The sequence below is a fragment of the Seriola dumerili genome, unplaced genomic scaffold (genome assembly GCF_002260705.1).
Source record: "Seriola dumerili isolate Sdu_G_001 unplaced genomic scaffold, Sdu_1.0 BDQW01000189.1, whole genome shotgun sequence".
In the NCBI taxonomy this organism is placed as follows: domain Eukaryota; kingdom Metazoa; phylum Chordata; class Actinopteri; order Carangiformes; family Carangidae; genus Seriola; species Seriola dumerili.
In genome coordinates this window covers 3,087,091-3,111,447 of record NW_019174444.1, presented here as the reverse complement: position 1 = coordinate 3,111,447, position 24,357 = coordinate 3,087,091, and the positions used below count along the sequence as shown (strand labels likewise).

Sequence of the window (24,357 nt, the reverse complement as noted above, 5' to 3'; positions counted from 1 at the left end):
TAATAATCAATAATCACTTATGATTTAGGGCCTAAGTACATCTCTGATTTGTTTCCACACCCTCTTGACCTCTTAGGTCATCAGGGACCATAATTTTCCGGGTAGACTTTCCACACATACCCTGGTTTTTTCTCCGCCCACCATTCCTGCTGCCTGGGGAAAGCTACCGTTAGCTACCAAGGAAAACAATAGCGCTATCCTCTTCCCATGCTTACTTTGTGCCATAAATCGAGCCTTCATTTTTCTTTGTAATTTAATGGCCAGTGACAGAAAATTGTGTTGTAAAAAGGAGGCCAACCAGGACACATCAGATGTGGTCTAGCTCAAAAGCCACAATACCCAAACTTGTCAAATCTGGACTAGACAGACATATATACAACCCTGATCTGATGTGGTCTTGATGGTCTACATTTAAGACTTGGCTTAAAACTGTCCTCTTTGATAAAGCTTATAGTCGGGGCTGGCTCAGGTGAGCCCTGAACCATCCCGTAGTTATGCTGCTTTAGGCCTAAACTGCTGGAGGAAACTCCCATGATGGCCGCCCATCCTGAGTCTGCTCCTTTTGGAGGTTTCTTCCTCATCAAGTGCTGCTGGGTGAAACAGACAGGGACAGAATGTGCAGTGCTGGTTGCTAAATATGTCACTTGGGGCTGTGGAAAACAACTCTGGAGGCCAACTCGAAGCCAATTGCACAAGTTACCATCAAGTGCGTCATATACCAAGGTGATGCACTGTCCCCGCTGCCATTCTGCATATAGGCCTGAACTCGCTCAGCCAGATCATCTCAAAGAGTATCTACGGATACCGTTTCCGAAGTGGAGTGACCATCAGTCACCTCCTCTACATAGATGACATCAAGCTGTATGCCAGGAATGAGCGAGACATCGACTCACTGATCCACATCACCAGGACCTACAGCAACGACTTTGGAATGTCATTTGGACTAGATAAGTGTGGTCAGATGGTATCAAAGAGAGGGAAGAGGATTAGAACTGAGGGGGTTGAACTACCAGAAGGTAGCATTACAGATGTTCAGGACAGCTACAAATACCTTGGGATTCCGCAGCCAAATGGGAACCATGAGGAGGCCGCAGGTCCTGAAAAGTCAGCTGAATGGGAACAACAAGGTCCGAGCCATCAACATGAAGATGAACTGCTAAGTGAATACCTCAGGCAGCAGAAACCCGATAATGCAGAGGAGGAGGATGAACCATCATGGAGGGACAAGCCGCTACACGGCATGTACCACCGACAGATGAAGTGGCTGATATCAAGAAATCCTGCCAGTGGCTGGAAAAGGCTGGATTTAAAGACAGCACAGAAGCACTAGTCATGGAAGCACAAGAGCAGGCACTTAGTAGGCGGGGGTCTATACACACCAGACAGGACCCCAGGTGCAGGCTGTGCAAAGATGCTCCTGAGACAGCACAAAATAGCAGGGTGCTAAATGCAGACAGCAACAGCGTAAATGGGACGCCATAACCAAGTGGCTGGCTGGCATAGTGTACAGGAACATCTGCTCTGAGTATGGGCTGGAAGTCCCACAGTCAGAATGGAAGACACCTCCTAAGGTGGTTGAGAATGACCGAGCTAAGATCCTGTGGGACTTCCAGGTCTAGACTGACAAACTGGTGATGGCTAACCAACCGGACATCGTGTTGATCGACAAACGACAGAAGAAGGCAGTGGTGATAGATGTAGCAATCCCGAGTGACAGCAACATCAGGAAGAAGGAACATGAGAAGCTCGAAAAATACCAAGATCTGGGGAGTAAAGGCAACAGTGTTCTGACATATATATATAGATATATCTATATCTATATATACACATCTATATATATACACACACATATATATATATATATATATATATATATATATATTAATAATTAATTCTATTAATAATTTAATTTGCATTTTATTATATTAATATTTTTATTGACATTTTTTGTCTTTGATAATTTAATTCCATTGAATGATTGTAATTGTGCTTTGGCAACACATTAAAAAGGTCACTCCAATAAAGCCTGTTGAACTGAATTGAATTGAATTGATAAAACAGAGCAGAACAGTAGTTCTCCCTCCGTCCTGCAGTGGCCGCTGTTTGCAGACAGGCCGCCCTCTCAGACCCTCACCTCTCTTCTGTTAAGTCTCCTCTGCTAACTCTACTTGCTCTTTTTCCATTGGCTGAGCTACCACACGCTTCCTTCTACGTCATTCACTTACCAGCCGTGTTGTAGTTTGGATGCTGAGGAAGCTGCTCGTCGGTGCTACTCATTACACTGTAAACACACACACACACGGTTTATGCCGGTTGTGTCAGTCGGTGTGGCAGCAAACTAAACATCCAGCCAGTCAGAGATGGCCCTGTGCTCCGAGCCTGCTAACGCTAGCTCCGCGGGGAACGGACAGCTGATGAAGGAGAGGAAGGTGGCGGTTATTACCGGTATCACCGGACAGGTAACATCACTCAGACCTCAGCCAGTATCTGTAACTGTGTGAATGACTTGTTCACAGGCACACTCGTGAAGGTTAATGTTACTCTTTACGTCTTAACGCCTCCTCCGTTGTTTCTGTTTTAGAGAATGCGTTTGTTTACATTCTGTTAAAACCTGTGTCAGGTGCAGAAACCCAGCCTGCCACAGCTCAATCTATGAAAGTGAAATTAGATTCTGATTCGGTTTTTATGGGGGAAAGTTAGGTTTTCTAAACCAGCCCACATATTTTATGAAATCTGGAGTAGATTAATCCAGAGAAGCTAAAGACTGTTTAAAGACACAGTGTCAGAAATGTGAAGGCTTAATTCTGTTTGTGAAAACACAAAATGTGCAATTTCACTGCCCATCCACCCCCCAAAACCAGGTCTGTTTTAAAATCCACTATACATAGGTTTGTCAAATCTGGACTAGATTAACACAGATTAACACAAGATAAAGACTGTTTCAAAGACAGTTTCAGAGATATGAAGGCCTAATTGTGTTTGTAAAAACACACAAAAAGTGCAATTTCTCCCGCTAACTAGGCCACATCCGATCAGGTCTAGCTCAAGAGCCATTATACCCACCAGACTTGTCAAATTTGCAAAACTTTTATGCAAAGTCCAGCCCAATCAGTTGAAGCATGTTGGGTTAAGAGGAGAGAAATGGGGGAGAGAGGAGAAAGGGGAGTGTGGGGGACAGGGGAGAGAGAAGAGAGAGAGACCAGGACCAGTTTAGTAGCTTACACATCAGCCACCTGACACCAGACAGTCAGGCAAGCAGCAGTTTGTACAGGATATGAACAAGTGAAAGTCATACATTCAAGTTTTACTTGAGTAATTGTAGAGTAAAAGTATCCATTATGTAGAATGGCCCCTTTCAAAATAATGTATAATTATATTTTTATTATTGTATTATATAGATTATATGATATTTTTTATATATATATATGTGTGTGTGTGTGTGTGTGTGTGTGTGTGTGTATACATAATTTATTGATACAAAAACCACTTTAATGTTGCAGCTGGCAAAGGCGGGGCTAATTGTAGAAACTTATACACTGCTGGGTAGACTGTCAGTTCCTCCAATGAATCAATGAAATCTTATCTTAACCTATAATAATCCATCAATACATACAATTTATTGATTATATTTTGTATCATTAATCTGAATCTGCAAAGAAGCTAGTAAGTAAAGTCATCAAATAAATTTGATTGAATAAAAAGTACAGTATTTGCCTCTGAATTGTACTGGAGTAGAAGGATAAAGTGGCAGAAAAAAAGTACAAGTACCTCAAAACTGTACTTTTAAGGTGCTATATGTAAGTATTTACTGTTGCTGTATAGCCAACATTAGCATTAACAGATATTTATTTACCAGTCTAGAAGAAAAAATGTGAGTTCAGAATCAAACTTCATTCCTTTACTTGCCAAGAGCTGTCTCCAGTGGCGGACATTACAGTGACTCACTTATTGTACAAAGTGGTTTTGTGGCTAGCTGGTTAACATGCTAACTTAAGCCGACACCGTATCTCCGCAAACACAATACGTAGACATCTTTTAAGTAACATAAGGACTGTTCACATCCTGCTGATCCTTTCAGTTAACCTTTCAATATTTTAAGAGATAACAGCCTCTTATTTGGACATTTACTGCGTATATTCAAAGTTGATATTGCTTGTTAGCACTCCCACAGAGTAAACAGTTTGTCGACATGGAAAGGTGCAGTATTATTTTATTTGCTCATTTCCTCTAGCTGTTGTTTACTCTGGTATTGTGTGAGCATGGCTGGGTATGCTTTGACATTTTTGATGACAATCTGAGTTGATTGATTGGTGAGTTAACCAATGCATGATGGATGTTTAGTCTGGTCCCTCCAGTTCAGCAGTATGGTCTTCTTTTGTGGGGTTAATCCTGTAGTGACAGACTCTTTGGCAGCTTGGGTGCAACAGAAACTCAGTAAGCATTAAAGTTTTGTGAGTGATGTAATAATGTGTCGGTTTGCAAAATCTAGGACTATGGATGTGCAGGACAGTGTGCACTGAAGGTGGGCTTCACCTAAGTGGATCACAGCCTGAACAAAACATGTATCAGTATGGCAGAACTGGCTTTACAGGTAGTCATGTGCAGAGTGACAAGTACCATCATGAGTTTCTGGTTAAATGACACTACTAGAATGATGACGTTATTAACTGTCTGTTGTAGTTTCTTTGCCGGCAGGTTGGGAAGTTGAGTCTTGGTTACAGCAGGAAAGGACAGAGACTCAAAATCTATTCTGTCATAAAAAACTCAGACCTGGAAGTCAACAGAGGCCGACTGAGGATGAAAGTTTTCAAAGGATGTCCAAAACAGCTTTTTATATTTATTTCAGTTTTTAGTTTAGTCGATACTATTAGCCGATATTTGCTTAGCACATACTGTTAACTGTTAACAGATATACAAAAAAAATAGCTACCAAATCCTACATAGGTTGCATTTCTTTGCATATTTGACCCATTTTCCTTTATTCAAGTTTAATATACTTTAATCATATTTAATTGATTTCTTTTCATGTAGTAAGTATTTATTGTTTTATTGTTATTGTGACTGCTGTCTCTAATAATAAAATTTTATTTTACCTGTAGAATATACGCGCTCAGTACATATATTTGTCATAACTTTTATTATAACCTGAGGGATCTTTGTTTTATTTACTTGTCTAAAAAATGAATATTGGCCAAACTATCATCATCAGATTTTTAGTTTTACTCTCAAATATCGATATTGGTATCAGCTTTTAAAAGTACAGCATTGTTCAGTCTACTCATTAACACCTCATCTGCTTGTTTGTGTTGTTATCCTCCACGGACTATTTATTTCTTTATTTCTGTACGTTTCTTGACACATTACTAGTCTTACTCACTTGAAGGTAGAAACATGGTTCCAGAGCTACAGCTGATTTTATATGAATTTCTTGATGATTTTTTTATTGAATGGTCGTCTATGAGAACATGATAAAAAATGATGTTATCTCAAAAACTATAACAGCTACAAGACTAAAACCTGCTGAACGTCTTCCCCATACTTGAGTGCTTCAACTGCACTGGAGCGATAGCGCCACCAGGTGATGAGAGATCAGCCAACAAATTTAGCAAAATGTTTTTGTTGATGTCTCGGGAAACACAAGGCATAAGGCACAAAACTGGTGACTGTGGATTCAGTGGATGATCCTGAAGAGATTGATGTAGGCCCTGCCAATTTCTGTCATGAACATTTTTCTGCCATTTTTAATTATATGCAAAAAATCACCAAAATTGGTACATATCATGTTTGTTAAGCTTCAGCAAGTAAGTTGAGCTGCAAGACGTAGCGAGCTTCAGCAGCTGCAGCAGTTATGGCTTGCAACGATCACACACATTTTCTAAGAAAATTGACATTCTTTTTCCATCCTTTTGCTATCCCTGTAATATCCGGACCATTGGACCATTAGTCCACAGACATTGAATTTCCATAAACTGTTCAGTATAATTTTTCCAATATACAGTGGGTTCAATTCTGGAAACGTAGAATTGGACATAATGTGATTAAAATCTTCCATCCGTGTTTTGAATTTTTGAGTCGGCGCCTATGCGATGGCATCATTAGACTTTCAGTATCACTATGATCCCTGCTGTTTTCATTGGTAGTCATGTTATCTCCAAACATTCTTTTCCACAGTATGAATGGCTCTAAGCTCCTTTAGATGAAGGTCCAGATTACAAGTATTTGATTTTTTCACAGAGTTGTAGAACTGCAGGGATTAGTCAGTTAATCAATAACATGATCTCTGGAAAATTAACCAGCAACTTTTTTTGATAATCGAATAATCGTTTTGTTATTTTTGAACCAAACATTCCCTGGTTCCAAATGTCAGGATGCGGCTCCTTGTCATACATGACAGTCAACTGAACATGTGAAATGTTTTGGACATTTGAAGACGTCACCTTGGATTTTACGGGAATCATATCAGGGATTTCTCATTCGTCTTTAATATCTTGTTGACAAAACGGTAAATTGATTAATCATGGAAATAACTGTCACACAGCTTTGCTATTTCTCATACAAGTGGCAGCAGCATGAATCTGTCTGAGACATTTGCATAAGTGTGTGTGTGTTTGTGTGTGTATTTTGTGTGAACGTGTGGCCTTTGCGGTAGTATGCACATGCAGACGAGCATTGTCAGTTTATGATTTGCATCAGAGCAAATAAGCAGCAGGGAATAAGCAGAGACCTGGGGAAAGTTTTATGGTTTGAGGTGAAAGTCGTCGGTTGACCGTTCCCAGACCGCTATCAGACGGCTTGGAAAGTCATTTTCAGCATTTCACATTCCTTTGCCAAGCAGCACTTTCCGAAGCTCCTTCTCCCCTCATCCTCTTTAACAGAAAAAAAGATGAATAACAGTGTTAATTCATTTTTATTTTGCCGGTCGTGGCGTTACTGTTGAATACCGAGAGCCCGTTTAGGAGGCAGGCAGGCATCTGGATAGACCATCACAGAAGTCACTAGCCAGGGCCGTGGGGGTCACAGTGATGCCATAAATCGCCTGGCTAACTACTGTTCATAAATTTCAGGGCAACATGCTGCTCAGTCTGAATATCTTTGACTGCTGTCTCAGTGTGAAGTATTGGGGTGAGAGGGTGTGAGTTATGGGAGACCACCTGAGTGCCAAGGCAGTGCTGCAGAGCCGGGCAGGGGCTCTGGCTGATACTGCTGTTTTTACGATCCGGGGTTATGAAGAGGACAGGTTCAACCTCAGTGTTCGACAGTAAAACTTTACTTTGGCTTTGAGGTTCACACTTCTTTCTTCAGCTCCTCCGGTTGGGAAAACAATGCTGCGCAGCGATATGACCCCTCGAGCTGTTTGATGTTCGTCCTGCAAGCCTCTTTTCTTCATCCCTCTGTTGGCGTTTGATACACTTCTCTCATTCCTCCCTCGCCTCGTTCCACCGGCTCCACTGCGAGCAGCGCAGGACAGAGTCTGAACAAGGGCCAACAATAATAATCATAAAGCTAAGAATGCGTACGCACATCTCCTCTGTCGCTCATAATGGCTGCTGATGGCTCCTTTAAGGCTGATTCCTTCTCTGAATGAAGTCTGGCAACTTGTAGAAAGACAGGAACAGATGTAAGTTCAGCTGCTAAAGAGAAGATGGTTCACAAGTGAAGTGCACATGCTCAGCGCTGGCGGAGGAGTCACGATAAGATGGTGTCATGATGCACCAATTTAGCATTATGCCAGTTGTCATGTCTGATCCCTGGAGGAAGTGTTTTCAGCTTCTCTGAATTTTATAGACAACTTGCAAAACGTTGAAATGCCAGCAACAGAAAAAGGGTTAAGATGTTGTCGGCCATATTCATTTCTGACTTCAATGTACTCTTATTACTGTTAATAGATTAATTACCCATATGTCTATAGGGTAGCTTCCACAACCAATGACACTAAACCTGAATTTAAGCCCACAATCTCCAACCAGAATCTACTGTAATTAATATGGACAAACATCAGAAATGATCCCGTATGAAAACAGAAATGTCATCCACTGATGTATCAAATTAAATTGAATCAAATCAAGCACATTTAAAAGAACCAGAGTTGCTGTACAATAATATACAATGAAAAACACACAACATAATAACAGCTAAAATGTGAGGTCTTAACTATCTCACAGTCTGAACAGGGAACAGTTTGAAACAAAAACACAGGGGATAAAGGTGAAAGATAAAACCTTAGGGACACTCAAAAGCCAAAGAAAATGAGTCTTAACATATACAGTATATATTATATATATATATTATATATATATATATTGAAGAATAGTTAATATTGCAGAACTTTTATTGATCTGAAGATGACACTTAATCGTGACAGATTGTTGACCAAATCAACTTGTCCGAAGCCATTTTTGTGAACATAATGTTATTGGTTAGTGTTTGGTCGCTTGTATTTCAACACCTTCTTCAGTGTTATAGAATTTGCCACTTTGACTTCACCTCTTTGCTTCTAGATTATCTTTTTCAGATGAGTAAAGTTTCATTTAATCTGGATCAAAACCACTGATTTGACTTGACAAGAAAACAAGATTATTGTGGCATAACTCTGATGTTGCTCCTTATTACATGTCACTACCAGGCCTATTCTCTGCACACAGGTTGGGTTGCTCAGTATTAGGGATGAACAGTTAATTATTATTATGGGAATCGCAGTATGATTTCCAAATCAGCAGAGCTGTAAAATAATAAAGGTAAAATGGGTCACAACAACAGACAACAGAATGAAGTGTTGTGGTGCTATCAGACATAAGGAACATGCTTGTTTGGTACAAGACCCAACAAAAATCACATCATCATCATCATCATTTTTATATTATTTCAGTAAAAATCAAATGCAAAAATGACTATTACAACTGGAATTATGACTCATATTGCAATTTCAATATCTGACAAAAAATGATTTTCAAAAATTTTTGTATTTACTTTTTTTATTTTTTGCATATCGTTCAGCCCCCCTTGGTGACAGCTGGCATTGGAGTGGTTCCACACAAGCTTTAAGATACTTTTTAAATAAAAATCCAAGAACAGATGAGATACAACCATAGTCTAATGTGAGCAGTTGGGGGTTAAGGGCGTTGCTCATGGGAACCACAGAGACGGGAGCAGGCGCCGCCCTTTCACTTTACCCACCCATCCTGTAGGTTCTGAGACAAGCACCCTTGCAGTCACACGGGTTGCTGCTGCTCAGCTGCACAGTTGTCATACATTCATTTACTTGTCAGGTCACATGGTGAAACGGTCAAGAATGCATCTCATATTGGATTCTTCATACGTGGCTCAGAATACTCTTTTACTGAGGCAGTAGCTGTATCTTCAGCATGTGTGTACTTCCTGTATGCAGAAGAAGCCTCTTCTGAACCGCACTGACACCAGGGAGCTGTGTTCAGCCATTTGTTTCACTGACACGCCTGAGTGCTCCGGAAAGTAGAAGAGAGGGATTCACACACCAAATATTCCCACTTAATGCTGTGTTTATGTGTGTGTGCACGTGCTTGTGTGTGTGTTGTGGTCTGTGATTGCAGCTTCATTAAACCATCTCAGGCCTAATTGCAGAGCGGTGGCGTGCTTGGCAGGCCCTGCCTGCGGTCTAAAGAAAGCACATTAAAGTGATTCATTTGTAGCTCATACACAATGACAAACAAACGCACGTACGGCCATGACCCCTGTGTTTACGTACATGCAGGCGCTCACAGGCTGAGCTCTTTAGATTTTGGACTGGGTCAGATATGTTTTCCATGAGGTCATTTCCTCCTTAATGTTATGCAGGTGAACTAAGCCTAATTAGGCGTCAAAGGTCACAGAGCTGACCCAGTGATACTGTGTGTTAAGGCTTCAATAGTTCACCTGTCCACTGTTCCACCAGCAGGGGGTACCAAACTCAAAGTGCTGGGGTGTGTCCAAACACATCACACACTTCCTTCTTCTCCTCTGCGGCTGAAGGGATGACAGCAGCTGTGTTGATGTTCTTACCGGTTAAAGCGGTTATCACTTTGATCTGTGCAAATTGCAAAATTCACTGTGTCAAGCTTTTCTTTTGTGTCCTGTGACTGTAAACTGGAGATCTTGGGCTCTGGGAAATTATGATGGAGATTTTATTGAACAGATGATTAATCCAGAAAATAAGAATCCCTGCAAAGTAATTGTTAGTTGCAGCCTCCACACAACTTAGATCCATAGATAGATAGATACTTAATTAATCCAGAGGGAAATTCAGGTATCCTGTAGCTTACAGGACACATATAAAACCCACTACACACCACATATGATAGAAACTGAAAACACAGCAATGAACAGAGTAAAAAATAGGCATAAATAATTGCATATGCAAATCTACTGCACAGCAGTAAGTGTTATAGAGATAGTGCAAAATAAATGTAATGCACATAGAAATAGAGCTGTCTCTGTGAAGCATATGTATATGTAACAGTGACATAGTGAGGCTTGACACCAGAAGAAGAAATGCTGCGTCATAAAATTGTTCGAAACTTTAATTGGAATCCGATTTATCAGACGAATCAGCTGCCATTATATCCATTAGTATATTTCTCCTGGACAGATTGTTTTCATCGTGATAGATGGGGTTATTAAACGTGGGGTTGTGTGAGGTGCTTATCTATGGTCAGTAGGTTCAGATCAGCGCGCTGCCAGTTTAGAGAAGCAGCAGGAAGCACTGGTGCAGAAGCTGAGTGATGAGCTGCTGTGGACGGGGTCAGCAGAAAAATATGTTGAAGTTTGCGCTTTATTTTGAATATTTTCATCACTATATCTGCCGTCAAGCAGCACTTTCCTTTGGAACTACATTCTTTTCAACCGTTGAACTACTGTATTCCTACGCACAGGCGCCCCCACGCTGAGCTCAGACAGCTGATCTGTGTAGTGAGGTTGCATATATTGTTTTATTGTCTTCAAAGTAATCTGTTAAGATTTGTTCTCGAGGAGTGTAATTTAGTTTAGCTAAGAAATAGCCTTGTTTACGTCACCTGTAGCACTAAGGTGTTGTCAGCTTGTCTCCACGTGGCTTACACTGTATAAATAGACAGGTAGAATATCAGACATTGTCCTGATAAAAAAAAATAAGTGCTAAGTGCAAAAAAAAATGTCTGTCCTGGTAAGAGTTATCAATACCTTTGGTCATTATGATAATAACCAAAGTGTGGGCTGCATGTGATATCAAGAACAGTCAAGCAACAGAACTTGGCATTGAATGTCTGGTCAGATTTCTAATCTCGTTTGCTTTGGTCAGAGTACATGACGTAAATCATAATTTTGCCAGTTTTTGGGTTTATTTTATGTAGTTAAAGTTCCTGTGCAGCTGCTTTATGTTAGAAAATGAAAATACCTGAAACGCAGCTAAAGTTTTTTGTAGAGATGAAGTAAATGTGTCGGAGTGATACGACGACGCAAAGTGCAGAAAGTGATTTGCTTTCCAGAGGGAAAGGAACACATGCACGCAGAGCAGTGCCACCTTCTGATATAGATACGTATATATCCTCTTAATGAAACCGCACGGTGATGATGTGATAATGATGATGATGGGAATGTTGATTGGAGCTAATGATAGCGCTGCTGGGGCAGTTCTGAGGAGCCAACATTATTAACATTTTTTAGACACATGGGCCGATTTATTCCAACATCAACATCAGATTTAGTTTTTCCTCAGTCCGATTAACCTCATCTCTTTCTCTGCTGATGTGTTTCTTTTATTCTCTCTGAATACCCTCTTACCGCTCAGCCTTTGTTTTCGGCAGTGTTACATGTTACTCATAGAGATGGGATTTTAAAATTGAAGTGTTCTTCCAATAAATGTAGAACACACACTCACAAACATGCATATATATGCACTTAAACACACAATCAGCTCTTATCACATTAAATGTCATTGTTTAACGGCATTATACTGTGTTTGAAGGCTTGAACCAGTTGGAAATTTGAATCCATTTAGTAACAGATTGAAGAAAATGTGTGAATGAGTTTATGTGGTATTAAAGGTTGTCACACCTGTACCTGTCTGTAGTACATGGGGTTTTTTTTACTGTCTTGCTCCCCCTGCAGACAATCCTAGCTACTACAATCACTCCAGTTAATACGTCATCACACCAGTATGCAAATATGAAACAATCATTGTCCTGTACTTCAATTGCCTTTCACCCTCCAGTTACCGGAGCAGCCCTTTGGCTTGTGTTCACTGTAGCTACAGAGTAAAGAGATCATATTGTGTCAAAGGCCAGAATGAGTCTTTGGGGAGTTTGTGGTATGGCATTGACCTGGCAGGTGAACATAGGTGTGTGTGTGTACGTGTGTGTGTGTGTATGTGTGTGTGTCCTTTGCTCCCACCAAGCGCCCAACTCCCCATAACAGGAAACAGCGAGGTGAGGCCAGGGTTTATGGGCTAATATACCCTCAAAGGAGCCTCTTGTTTTGAAACAGAGCTGCAGCTCTTCAGGCTTGTTTTCCATATTGGTCTGGCGTGGAACGATTTGACCCTGGCACAGGGGCAGGAAAACATGACACCGGCTGGAGCTTTGAACGCTGTGGGGACGGGCGAGGGGCTGCCAGTGCCCCCACCCCTCCTCTGGGCTAGGCAGAAACAGGTTGGGCATCCATGCCAACTGACCGCCACACTGCTCAACCTGCAGATGCTGAAAACGATCTCTAGTGCTAAGACAAAAAAATAATTTTTCTAAAACTCGTAAAACATTGTTTAGCTGTTTAGCACCATTTTAAAGCCCATCCAATTTAGTTTCAGGTCAAAATCAGAGATGGAAGTGAGAAGTGTAGAAATCTAAATTAATCAATTGGGGAAAGAAATGGTTAAAAATGGCTGTGATTGGTTTACACCTTCTTCACCACATCTCAGTCTTTATTTTGACTTGTCACAGCAGGAAAAGCTCAGGTGTAAATTATAAAATTAGTGATAGTTGAATTTCGTTATCATAGCTTACTGGGATATTTTGTTGTTAGTAACAACTGTGCTTTTCTTACTAGTGATGAGTAAATAACTGGTCAACATGTCTGTTGAAAACGGCCTGTTCAGCAAATGACTAAATACAAATGACAGCTGTGAAATGACAACTACAATGGTCTCCATGAAAACTGAGCAACCTCCATCTGCTGAGACGGGGAAAAGAGTTAGTAAGTTCATTTTGAGTTAAAATAATTTGGTTAAATCACTGTCCATAGATCCATAGATATTAAATATTTCAAGTTTCATGCTAAAGTGTTTTCTTCCAAGTACACTACCATTGTTTCCCAATCATTTCTACACTGTATTTTGCATCATAATGCAAGTTTGGACATTTTAAAATAAACCCCCCTTTTAAAACTGGAACTCAAAATTCACATAGCTGGGAGGAAAATAAAAAACATGGACGGTTCTGCTCAAGCAAGTTTCAAATTCCTTCAAATCTGCAATGATATCACAGTGAAATAAATGGCCCAACCACCCCAGAGGCAGAGACTTCGGACTTCACTAATGCTCATGCTCGTTAAACACGTTTCTTACTATTTCATACAGCAGCCATAGCTGGCTTCCTGGATACATACCCCATTTTTATTGATCTGTTTTTAACAATTAATAGAAAAGTTAGCATCTAAATGAGATGATATTGATTTGGTTTAAGGCAGAGTTATATGGCTCAGCTTCACCACTATTATCAGCCCCGTCTCCTGCAGCCCTGTTTTCACAACCATCAGTTTGTCAGGACTGTGTGTCTATCAGCTTATCCCCCCCCCCACCCCCAGTGGCCATAACTCACCTAATGTCGCTTTAATGCAACAAAATATAGCGATGAAGTCTTTGTATTTTACGGCTGGTTGTTCTCCATTTTGGAGCGTAAAGCTTCTAAGCGCAGGTTCGTTGACTTTGCTCCACGGCAGACTTGGCCCACCTGTACGGTCTCTGATGGCAGGGCCTAAAACATCACCGTCCCTGCCTGGCTCTCAGTGCAGGTTCCTGGGTGTCCTCCAACCCCTAGCTCCTCCTAAACCCCATCTCCTCTGCTCCCTGCCCTCCACCTCCACTGTTACCCCCCAGACCTGGAGAGGAAGCGTAGTGCTGGCATGCTGGCAGTGTGAGCACATATATGTGTGTGTGTGTGTGTGTGTGTGTGTGTGTGTGTGAGTGTGTATAAATGTGTGTGTGCACATATGTGAGGGGGATTGAGCGATGAATGTCATGACTGGTTCGGAATTTTCCAGAGCGCTCCAGAATGTGCGGTCGGAAAGTCTGAGCAGGGAAAAGAGACGAGGAGTAACATGGGTGAGGGGAACAAGACCTTATTGACAGGGCTCGCTCTCACACACCACACCAGCGACACACACACACACACACACACACACACACACACACACACACACACACACACACACACACACACATCGGCCCTGCGTCTGGCAAAAGCTCCTGATTCATGTGGATGTTACACCTAATGATCCCAGGCCTCAGTATTCAGCTCCAGTGTGCAGGTTTCAGGAGAGTTGTGTTCCAGCACCGTGAAAGACTTTTAGTTTTTTTTTTTTTTTTTATCCACATCACGTCCATTAATGTGTCACGGATTTAACAATGTACAGGTTTTTACTTTCCAACTGATCCCCTCAGCAGCTCAGTTTCCCCAAGAGATTTCCCCTTTCCCCTTAAAACAGCTGATGGTGTATGATACGACCGTACTGTGCAAAGGTTTTAGGCACCAAATGTAAAGTGAGGACGCTTTCTAAAACAATGGGTTTTTTTTATTTTTTTTTAATTTATCCGTTAACGTCATAGACAGTTCAGTAAACAGAAAGAACCGGAATCAAATCAGTATTTGCTGTGACTCTGTGGGGGCCGGACCACCTGCTGCAGGACTGCTTGTCTTCTGGTCTCTGAAGACAGTTCTTTATGACTGTGGCTGTGTGTGTGTGGGCTCGTTGTCCTGCTGCAGAATGAATCTGGGCCGATCAGGGACGGCACAGTGACTCACCTGCTAGAGCGCGTGTTGTTGTCCTAAACGCTTCGAGTCCCACCGGTGGTCTTTTGCTGCATGTCATCCTGTCTCTCTCTCACTGCGGCTTTATTAACAATGAACAAAAAAAAAAGCGTGAACCTGGATCGATCAGACGCCTCCCTCGTGGTGTTATGTGATAAATAAGAATCTTAACATCTGAAATGCCTAAAACTTTGCACAGTGCTGCTCATTTGGGCATGTGTTGACATAATCATTAATGTTAAGATGAAAACAAGTCACGTGGTTTACCTGCCCATCAGAAAATGGCTTAATTGCTATTGAGTCTTGAGACCATCTCAAGACCACACCCCTCATCCTAACCCTCATTTTCTGTTTTTGCTTGTCGCCACCATTTTTCATTTCTCTTTTTTTTTAAGCCACATTGTTTCAGATTTACATTTAGCTGGTGTTTTATTTTGTGTTTTATTATGATTTTTTTTTTTTTTTTTTTAAACTACAATGGCACTCAGTAGAGCGCATACCGCCGCCAAGGCCAAACATATTCTTCCACCAGATCTGGATTATTATCTGGATTGGCACCAAGTTGTACAAACTCACAGATCTCAACACCATTAATATGTTTGATTTTTTACATCAAGATCCAAATGGAATTTGACAAAAACGTTGAAAAATGCTGCACTAAAATCTGACAGGGTCTTCCCCGGCTCATGCCCCATCTCTCCACTAACTTTGGTGCAAATTGGCTCCCTAGTTTTTACGTAAACCTGTTGACAAACAACCAAACAGACAGGAAAAAAAGCCCTGGTCACGAACTGTGGCTATGTTATGTCATATAATTTTGCTATTAGACAGCAGTTATTACTGGTACCGGCCTGCCTGTGTGTTTATCTGCAATGAAGCATCGCTTTATGCTGTTCTTGGTTTGTAAAAACAAAAAAACTAACGTAAGAACAACAAAGTTTGTCTCCCAAGAGTCTGTGAATCATTTGCACTTGGTGATATCTTGAATTCACTTGAATTCACTGCCCTGACTTGGGTGGTGAATGTTATGGTAGCACTGCAGTGATTCAGTCGGAACAAGACAATCTAATCAATATGTCTGAACCACACACTTGTGTATTTTAAAATGCTATTTTATAGGTTTTATATATATATATATGTATAAGTTTTGTTGTCTTCTGTCTTTTCAGGATGGTTCCTACCTCGCTGAGTTCCTGCTCGCAAAAGGCTACGAGGTGAGAGAGAAACCGAGACTGCAGACTGAACAGCACCAACGATCTCTTCTTAGGAAGCGTAGACACACACAGGCACACACAAATGAATCCAGACACTCATGAATGCCAACATACACAGACGTACACAGAGCGACATTCCCTTGATAAGCAGCATCCAGTCACAGCAGTGCGTGGGAGCTCTGGAGGGATTGTGACGTAACGTGACAGTCCAGCCTTATGCGTGGCCTGACTCACATCTCACCCTGATAAGACCCTTTCTGTACCTCTGGCCTGTTAACCCCTCACCCTTTACCCTGAGGTCGGACCATTAACAGGGAAATAGCTGTTATTATACAGCTGTACGAGTGAGGTCACTAGCTTTCACCTGCTGTGGCATGTGTTCTCAGGAGTGGATGGATGCAGAGGTTAACAAGCTGTTTCTGACTGACTCAGGCTGCATGTGCGGGTTCCACACCACTGAAAAGCCCATACGTTCAACACACTTGCACAAACATGCATGTTGCACCAGAGCTCGTTGTTGTTTTCCTGACAGTAGCTGCATGACTTCATTTCCCTTTAGATGTGTAGCAGAAAAAACACACACACACACACACACACACACACACACACACACACACCTTCATGGCAGCCTGGTCAGAGTCACAGACAGCAGAGAGGAAGTGGACTGGATCCAGGTTGGAGATGCTGATGTGATGTGGAGTGGAGTGGGGGTCGGGTGGGTGGAAAGGGGGCCATAAGGGATGGCAGGGGCGGCGGGGGGCGGGGGGAGGAGGGGGGTGGCATTAAAGAGGAGCGCACATGCAGGCAGGAAGTGCACAGTGAATAAAGGAAGTCAGGTCAGGGCACAGCGTCCTCCCACTAATGGACTCCCCTTAGATCTGGTCCTGTTATCTTCCCTGAGCAGAGCTTCCTCACACTCTCTCTCTCACACACACACACACACACACACACACACACACACACACACACACACACAAACACACACCCCCTCTTCAGAACATGGAGTACAGATCACAGGGTGCATTAAAAACACCGTCAGCTCGAGCTATGAGACACAATATTGTTGTATCAACTGAAGAAAACATTCAGACTGGTGACAAATTAAAGGGAAAAGCTGAATAAATGAGTGGGGAAACACAATGAATACAGATGCTTCCACACAGGTGCACTGCAAGGTACAATAAAGCAATTAACCAGTCATGCTCTGTGGCAGGTATAAAAATGCTGAGCAGACACAGCTGATTCTGATTTTGTATCAAGATAGATAGGTAGATACTTTAAAAGTCATTTTTTGGTCATCTAATTGAAAGGACAGTGAATATTGACAGGAAATGCGGGAACATGACACGCAGCAAAGAGTATGACCAGCCGGGAGTCGAACCGGGGACTCGCTGCTCAGGGCATTTACCCCCACATGGTATGTGCCCTAATGATTTGGCTATCGGGTTACCCCAGGTGGATCCTTTGTCAATCCTTCGAGATTTACAGTTTATTAACTAGAAAGAATCCCGAGGAAAAATCAGATAGCAAGATGTGTCACTACAAATCAATAAAAATCAATACAAAGTTGTTCTGAGTGATCACCTTTATCCTACGATGAGACATTTCCGCCCCCCGCCATCCGCTCTCCTCCGGGACGACAATGCCGCCATCCGTAGGGCACGTAGGGGTGAATCATATACCCGGTTGAACACCTATGGGAGATTTTGGACCGACACGCTCTCCACCGCCATCATCAAAACACCAAACGAGGGAACAGTAGGAAGAAGGGTGTTCAGCCCTTCTGGCAACACATGGTGGCCCCGACACCTTACAGTCACACTTCATGTTGGGTTTTTTTTTTTTTCTTTAATTTGTCACCTGTCTGTAGGTCAAAGGTCTTTATAGAACTAGACCATAAACGTTGTTGTGTGTCAGAGTGCTGTTCCTGCACTGACTCAAGGGTCTCAGTGACCAGTGTTGTTTATTCTTTATTTGCATACTCAAACATTTGCATTTAAGTGTTTGTTTGCTTCAGCTGTGATTCTGTTCACAAGGTCGGGGGATGTAGATGTTAAAGAGGAATCCATTTTCAACATCCAACACCTTACTGAGACACTTTATGTGGGTTTTTCCTTTCCGTTGTTACCAGTCTGTAGTCTGGGTCCAAAGATCTCTTGAAGATAAGAAACATTTTAAGGATACTGTGTTTTATCTGACAACTTTTAAATCTGTTCTGAGAAAGTACTGGATTGTAAATCAGGGAAAACAAAATAAAAGTATAAAAAAAAAAAAAAATTACATTTTAAACTGAATCATTTAAGCAAAATACAGAAAACATGACAAACTGTTATCATGTATTGTGTCTAAATTCAAAGACAAAGAGTGTTTGATATGGCACAGCATTTATATCTCTCCCTCAAATGTAAAATGAGCCGTGGAAGGACAGGCCAGTGCTGTCACGAAGAGAGAAATATGACTCTGTTTTGTGTATTAAATTACCAGATTTTATGACCACATCGTCCCAGTTAAGTAGGACGTATTTGTAATATCCTTGATATCATTGGGACAGGAAAGGCTGGTTTCTTATCATCATTATGTGTGTTGTATTGGAGGTTTGACATTTACAGCTCTTTGCTTCATTTTTTCCAAGACTGAAAATTGTCCAAATGCGAACTGATGACGACCAACTGCAGACTTTGATTAAAATGAATCTGATCTTTAAAAAAAAAAAAAAACTACCACAAGGGAGAGTAACTGAAGCATAATACATTTCAGTATCGGGCAGCGTTTACTGTGAAGCTGCTGCAGGAACTGTTGAGTGCACTAGTATAAAAGAGACTGGCAGCTGTCTAAATTGTAAACTGAGGCTGTCACAGTATGAAGCCCTAACCCTTTTTTTTTTTTTTCTAATGATGCTAAAACTTGCAATGGATACTAGATGTGTTAAATCTGCTAACTAAAGTTTCTTTCATTTTGTGTGATTAATTAATTAGATCATTGTATTTTTTATATATTCTTATTATGAAGCCTAAATGTGGAATAAATCTCCTTGTGTCTTTTTCTCTCAGGTTCATGGTATTTTGCGTCGTTCCAGCTCCTTCAACACTGGTCGCATTGAGCATCTTTACCAGAACCCCCAGACACACACTGAAGGCAGTAAGTGTCAGTGCCAGTGTCATCTGCAGAAAGGGTTACAAACCTTTTTCTTTATATATTCACTATCATGTTACGAATATTAAATCAAATTTCTTTCGCTTCATTTATGTTATTATTGGTAGCGCACAGAGGTGAGAGGAACTGAGGACGTGACAGATGAGGACAACTCATGAGATGTTGTGATTTACGCTGTCAGTATATTAGACTCTCAGGACACCAGGATGTCTTTAACGATGATGAATAACCTCTTCAACAAGTTGAAATTTCTGTGGAAAGAAACTGTTTAATCACGTTGCTCTGTCTTTGTTCCAACTAATAATATAAGTTCATTCTCCAAACGTGGAAGCTGCCAATGGTTTCACATGCTGATCAGTAACCAACCAGTAACCTCTTTGCTTCGGCGTTCCTCCCCCTGCAAACCTCTAATCACCAACCTACAGACATTAAACTGTTCTATATAAGCAGCCTGTGTTTATATCCACGCTGCAGGACGTCATGTATTGAGAGCTTGGTACATTAAAACCTTCATAGGGAAAATGTATGCTGTACTAAAGTAGATAGATCATAGAAAAACATCTTCTAAGGGATTACAGTTACACTAGAGCGTAGTTGATTTATCACCTCAATCGGCCGTAAGTGAGATTATTTCAATGAGGCATCACACTTTCAGATATGCGATGCCTGAGTCTGTTCAAAGCACACAAAGAAAAATAGAGCACAGCTGCTCAGTTTTATTCTTGAGTCTGATATAAGACATAACAAGAAAAAAAATAAAAGTCATGGTTGTTGATTATGTGAAGGATCAGTAAAACATGAATTACAGCAGAAAGTTTCTTGTTTTTAGATATGAAAATGAAGATCTATGTTTGAAAGTGTTTATATTTAAGTGAGTCCCGGGGGCCGGTTTCACAAAGACATCTCACACTGGTCTGTAGTGTTGGGCCCTTCTTAATTGTGCTCATAGATCAGTCTGATATCAGTCACAAAAAATAAAGACTGACTCATTTTAAGCCAAAGTGTTTCCATGGTAACAATCATTGACACGTGCACTGACCAGTAACACCTAACAAGAAAAAACAGGAAAACGTGGCTCATATATGTGGTTTGATAACATTGTTATGGAGAGAGCAAAGAGAAAGGAAAGAGTTTTTAGCAGTTTTTTTCCAAATCAGATTTTTCTTTTTATTGTTTCACTTTTCTCTGAATTTCCAAAGTAAAACGTCCTTGTAACTGTTGAATTCTTCCTAAAAACAAACATTTCCTGCTGGAGTAAATGGAGCTCAGTGGTTGGATGTGGTTCCTCGGTCGGCCATTTTTTATTTAATTAAAAACAAAAAAAGTCTTAATTTACCCAGAATTCTTTGTACCACACTCCAATTTAAGATGGTCAAGAACTAAACCGCTTTGTGCAACGGATGAATTTAGACTGTTTGTTATATCTAAGCCACAGTCAAAATCTGTCTTTGTGAAATCGGCCTCCGATGTGCATGCGCATTAATCAGTGAGTGATTGTGCCGCTCTCTGTCAGACATGAAGCTGCATTACGGCGACCTGACTGACAGCACATGTCTGGTGAAGATCATCAACCAGGTGAAGCCGACGGAGATCTACAACCTGGGCGCTCAGAGTCACGTTAAGGTAGAGTGATCCAACCTGCCCCCATGAATCCTTAGTCAGAGTCTGTCCAACAACACACACCTCTGTTACAACCTCTCTGATAAACATTGTTAACTTTCCCTGGAAGTCCTGCACCTGTCTTTGTTTTGAAGAGCGAGACAAAGGGTAAGAGCTGATAAACGTCTTGATAACAGCGAATATGAATATGAATTCCAACAAGATGCTGTAATCACAGTGAATTTGAAACCAGACCAGAATAGTGTGAGGAAAGTTGTTTAGTCACTTCCAAAGGAAAACTGGTTTCAGCTTTATGACCTGAAGTACTTGCCCTGACAGTGCTCAGAGTTCTAGTGACGTGTGACCTGATGACAGACGTAAAGTGAGACGCTGGCAGGGTTTCCGTTTTAGATATTTATCTGGTTTGATTTATTTGCAACCCTTCACAGGAAACAATTTGTTTGTATTTTTATGTCCAAAGGCACGCTATCATCACATGATGATTTGACAGTCCTCTTTTTATTGGTGCTTTCAAGGGCGTTTTGAAAAGCCAGCAGGAGTATTTAGTTCGATCCCCATTAGCCACTGTGTTGTAACAATGGCTACTCTTCCTGGGGTCCCCTTAAATTCATAAACAATTCCTCAGTGTCAACAGATACGTCAATACACATCCGTATCATTCATACTCACAAACACCAACTCGAAACCTAACACATGCTATAGCTCTGTTTAAATTTACATTTAAATTTCATTTCTTAATAACTGAGAAAAAAACTTAACAATTCAATCCACAAAAAAAGATAAATGAAAATAAATGAGTGGGGTGAAATAGTTGCTGTATCCATTTCAATTTCAGAAAGTTTGATAAACATAAAATTCCTATAAACAAGAAAGTCATAGTGTTCCATACTATTCCTTGTGTAAGCAAATAGTCTTTTTTGTTTTTTTTAACTTTTATTTGATGATCCTTTTCATTAGAAATCATAATGACACCGGAACACCTGGTGCCCTAATGAACTTTTATTCTCCTTGCGGCTCTGGTTTGGTCTCTGCCAGCTCCCATCTCCTTCACCAGCTCCTCTCTAACTGTCTGGTTGGTGCTGGGCGGGTGGTGCTGTATCAGAGCTCGTTTGCACCTGCCGAGTTGGTGACGATTCTCTATGACAGTGGTTCCCAACCTGTGGGCCAGGGCCCATTTGTGGGCTGCGAAGGCCTGTCAAGTGGCCCGGAAAATAATTTACAAAATGGTGTGTGTGTATGTATATATATATATATATATATATATGATGTTTTTAATGTTTTAAAAACATTTAAAAAAAATCACTGTGATACGCCAATGATAGGAACTTTTATGTTGTCACCGGCCTGAGCACCTTGCTGCCGGACCATATCACATATTTGTTTGTTTTCTCAGTCTGATTGCTCGTTAAAGGTCACATCCATTGCAAAAATAAGTATGAAAATGGATAGCTGGTTAGCAACACGAAGAATTAAAATGAAAGCGAGTCAACAGACAGGTGGTGAATTGACATGTCATCTCGCCTGTCAAACAAAAAAGAAAAAATGATCTTCTCCTGCTTTCAGTTCAAACATGAATGTTTGATCGTTGTCATTAAAATAAACAGTGATCTGGAGTTTGGCCACCATACTGTTATGGGGTCGAATGTGGGTCACCAACATCTTTTAGATTTTCAAGTGGGCCGTGGTGTTGTCCCCTCGGGCGATCTCGTTCACACCACACGTTGTCATTTGGTCCGCTCTTTGATTAAAAACTATTGTCTTTTGGAGCATTGGAACTGATTACCTAGTATCTTAAAACAATGTTCAAACCTTTATAAGTTGATTTTCATAGTTAATCTTATAAAAATTGTAGCCAGTGACTTCCTGGAAAAAAAAAAAAAAAAAAGCTATAAAAATTGAGTCATGCTTTGGAAAGGCATCAGCGGTAATTTGAGGTTTTAATGCTTTGCAGTTAATGGGCTTACACATGCAAAAATGCAGCATGTCACACTGTCAGCAAACTACCTGAACTCTCCAACACTTTTTTCTCTTTCATGCTGTGTTTTTCACTACTGCATCCAAATATCCAGTAAATGAGTAAAGACTCCTCATCTACTTAAATTCCATATCTTTATTTGTCATGTCACTTTGAAACCCACCGAATGCCACTTCAGCAAACACCGTCAGCTGTGTTTGAGTGCTGGAGTCTGTACGGTCAGCGCTGACTGCTGCTGTAAACGGTTAACAGCAGATGATGTTAAAAAAAGGGACTTTCAGTTCTGGGAAGTGAGCAGCTCATGTGCGGAGGATGCTGGAGCTGATGGGACAGGAAGTAATGTTTTCTTGGATGGGTCAGTCTGTGCCACAATGTCCCTTTTGTCTCGGAGCTCCGCGGTGATCCCAGGAGATCCCTCGGCGCCACCCTCCCCCCTCCTTCAACCCCTCCAAACTGGGATCTGACACACAGTCTCCAGGCAGCACTGATCCTCCCTCGCCATGGTGGTTTGGGTGGGATATGGAGCCAAGAGCTTAGTCAGATCATAGATAATAAGGCTATTTGTAATGTGAACATGAGACACTGCTTTTCAATGGTAGCAGTTTCCTAACAAAACCCGTCCGTTTTTGGATGAGATTATTGTTATACTATCATTCAGTGTAACCCAGTTTTAGAAGCCCTGAGTAAAACAGGCAGCATGCACATCACTTGGCTACAGTATCAGTTTATGCTGAAAAGACAAATTGATTAAGAGATTACTAAACTAACAGAGAATTATAGTTATGTTAATCTGTTAATCCCTCATGAAAAAATACCAAACATTTGGTGGCACAGTAAATTTACAATAAAACTATAAAACCAAAACAATGAGCTAAAAGGGGCTAGAAGTTGGGTGAATTCTTTGCAGGGTTTTCACTGTTATAACTTATATCATATGTGTTAATTTGATTCAGTGGAGTTTTATAGTTAAAACTTTAGGGTCTGGAAATGTGAGATGGGCAGTTGTCATTGTTCTTATAGGAAAGGCAAATTTATTTGCATAGCACATTATCAGACACAGAGGTCAGTCAATGTGCTTAACAGAAATAAAAGAAGCATAAAAACAGAAGTAAAAAGCATAATAAGAAAGCAGTATAAAAACACAGGTTATAAAATAGCTAATATCTCATTTAAGTGCAAAATGAACAGATTAGATGAAGGCAGAGGAGAATAGAGCAGTTTTTAGCTTCCTTTTAAAGCCAGTTACGGTTTTGGGCAGATTTGATCTGCAGTGGGAGCTGGTTCCAGCAGGGGGCAGCATAATGGCTGAAAGACATTTCACCCTGCTTAGTTTAAACTCTGGGCACCAGTAACTGACCAGCTCCTGCAAATCTTAGAGTCCTATTAG

At 41.0% G+C, this 24,357-nt stretch overlaps 1 protein-coding gene across 1 annotated transcript in view; it reads left to right on the top strand.

Moving 5' to 3' along the window:
• The first annotated feature begins 2,207 nt into the window (after positions 1-2,207).
• gmds (GDP-mannose 4,6-dehydratase) overlaps positions 2,208-24,357 on the top strand; it is a 185,603-nt gene continuing 163,453 nt past the window's right edge. The window contains exons 1-4 of the mRNA XM_022753071.1: positions 2,208-2,459; positions 16,178-16,222; positions 19,273-19,360; positions 20,889-20,998. Of these exons, the coding sequence (XP_022608792.1) occupies positions 2,361-2,459; positions 16,178-16,222; positions 19,273-19,360; positions 20,889-20,998 (342 nt within the window). The 5' untranslated portion in view covers positions 2,208-2,360. The remainder of the gene's footprint in view (positions 2,460-16,177; positions 16,223-19,272; positions 19,361-20,888; positions 20,999-24,357) is intronic.